The sequence below is a fragment of the Fukomys damarensis genome, unplaced genomic scaffold, assembly GCF_012274545.1.
Source record: "Fukomys damarensis isolate Sample0158 unplaced genomic scaffold, DMR_v1.0_HiC HiC_scaffold_10, whole genome shotgun sequence".
Taxonomy (NCBI): Eukaryota; Metazoa; Chordata; class Mammalia; order Rodentia; family Bathyergidae; genus Fukomys; species Fukomys damarensis.
The window spans coordinates 540,863-543,602 of NW_022900922.1; the positions used below are offsets into that span (position 1 = coordinate 540,863).

A 2,740-nucleotide genomic window follows, 5' to 3' on the forward strand; every position below is an offset into this window, starting at 1 on the left:
GATTCCTATTTTCCTACTTTTTACCCCTAGAAGATAACTTAAAAACAAGAAACTAAGCGAGTCTTATTTTGTCATCAAGAAAAAATCAAGGCAAAATATGAAAGATGAATGATCAATTGTATTCATGGAAACATTGTGGAGGGCAAGAAATGAGGGAAGGCGAACATGTGAATTATTTAGATTTATAGCCAGCTAATGACACTTGGGCTAAAGGCTTAATAACTGTAGAGCTTTCAGGTCCACTGGAGTTCTGTGTACTTTTTTCACTTCAAATATTAATTTTAAGAATTGACTCTTAGGCCTGGGATTTACTTCAGTGACTCCGCACCTGCCTCACAAGCACAAGGTCCTGAGTTAAATCACCCCTACTGGAAAAAAAAATTGACTCTCACTAGGCCTGGTGGCACATGCCTGTAAAATTCTAGCACTTGAGAGACTGAGACAAGAGGATCACTACAAGTTTGAGGCCACCCCAGGTTACATAATGAATTCGAGGCCATCTTGAACTACATAGCAAGACCTTGTTTCAAAAAAAAAAAAGCAGAAGAAAATGAATAGATTCTTCTCAAAAGCTAGCAGGTACTGATGCCCAGATCATGTTGATCCATTCATCCACTGTTTTTTGGCATTTACAGAGTGCTGAGGATGGAAAGGCAAGTTCCATTTCCCTGATGGCCCTCAGAGCAGTACGGATGGTCACCAAAGATGGCCTCCCTCGATCTCTGCCCTCCACTTGTTATTCTCTCTTGAATCTGGACTGGCTTTGTGACTTGCCTTTACCAATACAGCAGGAGTGCTCTGTGACACTTTCTGGTCTAATCTTTAAGGGGCCTTTCAGTCACCTTGTGAGCAGTCTGACTGGCCCAAGACCACCATTCTGTGAGCAAGCCCAAGCAGCTAAGTGCAGAGGCTTCTGTAAATTTGATGAAAACCCCTAACTGAAGTCTTGCAGAAGTCAGTGAGAAGAGGCACTTGGAGTGCTTCCGGCAGCACGTTGACTGGGCGCTGTGCTCATGCCCACTTTCCAAATCTTGTGGTGGCTCCTGCTACCCTTCAAGCGCAGGGGCAGTTGGCAGACAGTTTACAGTCAGGACTGCTCCCTAGCCTGACTCTCGTACCAGTTGTGTTCAAGCTGTGGCGTTAGCTGAGCTGCTCAACTCCTCTAGTCCACAGTTTTCTTATCTGTATAAAACGAGGACATAGGATTAAGCCTGTAGTTTTAGGAATAAGTATCATAAATGGCAAAACAATAACAGTAATGCAGGGAAGAAAAGAAATAATGATAGCTGGGCCCAGACTTGCTATTTAGATCACGTTACTTCTCACAGGGAAATTCTGTTACAAACACCCCCATTCTGTGGTCTATGCCAGCTCTAGGCAAGGCTTTTTTTTTTCCTCCTTTTAGAAAGAAACCTGAAGCTAATCATTTTGGACTCTGCATTCTTACTCTTTGTCCCGTTTTCCTTTGTGGAACATTTCTCTGTGGTGACTCAGTACATTTTTTAATACTGAAAATAGGTATTTTATTTTGTTTATACAAGGCACCTTTTCAAAATAGAAATCATAAATCATGTAGCTCTAACAAACAAGGAAGTATAAATATAAAAGCACACATAAAACATCACTGAGTTCAGTTTTCTTCCTGAATCCTTACATCAGGGGAATTCACTGGCTCAATACCTCTCCTGCCTTCTCAGCTCCCTCTCAATGCATGCAGAGTGCTGGACACAGAGTTTTGAGGAGCTCAATGCTGGTGTCTTCCCAAGCCGGGAAGAGCTTTGTGATTAACTGAGAGCCCCGGGTATGTTCCTGTTCTCTGTAGGCTGCAAGTTGGGATGAGGTATGGCGTAGACAAGTGGATAAGCTGTTCTGAATCAGTGTCAGAGAGAAATGAGAGGCCTCGTGAAGACCTTCAGCCTCTCCCAGGAGGACTGCAGCTGTTTGGACTTCGGGAAGCTGGCTGTGTGCTGAGGCCTCCCGGGTGCAGTGTGCACTGGGTGCTAGAGAACCTCTGTGCTCCCTTTGGATACACCCAGGCACGGGTGCCTTATCCATAAGCTCAAGCCAGCAACCTCGGATTATCCTGCTGGGCTCTGTCCTGGTGTCTTCCAGGTTCTCTTCAGCTAAAGCTGAGCTGGATCCTTTGCTGCAGACTTAGCCCAGCTGGTTTTCCTGAGTCTCAGAGGTTGAGTGGACAGTTTCTTCTGTCTGCCTCTCTGCTGCCGGTACCTCCAGTCATTGGCATTGCTTCCATGGGTTCCATTCCTGCAGCAGGTGGATGGGAAGTATTCCTGCAAAGCAGATGATGCACAGCTTTTAAAAAGATAGGAGGGTTCCTCAAGTTAGGTCCTCTGTATTAAAATTATGTCCATCATGGGCAGATGACAGTAGACATACTCTCTGTCCACAATAATCATAAACACTTAGTCCTCAATGGTCTGTGTTGCTCAGAGATTGGAGAACCCTGGAATGCCTAAATGTGCAGGAGGTATTTAAATCCTCTTTTGGTATTTGCAACCTTTCATCCACCCATGTTTTACCAATGCTGCTGGCAGGATTCATGCCATGCCCATCTTTACCCCACACTTTGCTAATCATCTGCTGAAAAGCAGTGCAGATGGCAGGGACAAGAAAAGGAAAGAGTAGCTGGGTGTGGTGGTGTACACCTATAATCCCAGCATTCAGGAGGCTGAGGCAGGAGGATCGCTGTGAGTTCGAGACCAGCCTGGGCTACAGTGAG

The 2,740-nt window shown here is 45.1% G+C and overlaps 1 protein-coding gene across 2 annotated transcripts in view; it reads right to left on the reverse strand.

Moving 5' to 3' along the window:
* Window positions 1–411: 411 nt before the first annotated feature.
* Window positions 412–2,740, reverse strand: part of Il15ra (interleukin 15 receptor subunit alpha) — a 15,268-nt gene continuing 12,939 nt past the window's right edge. For both annotated transcript variants that reach the window (XM_010621413.1, XM_010621409.1), the window contains one exon: window positions 412–2,291. In XM_010621413.1, coding sequence (XP_010619715.1) covers window positions 2,180–2,291 — 112 coding nt within the window. In that variant the 3' untranslated portion in view covers window positions 412–2,179. The remainder of the gene's footprint in view (window positions 2,292–2,740) is intronic.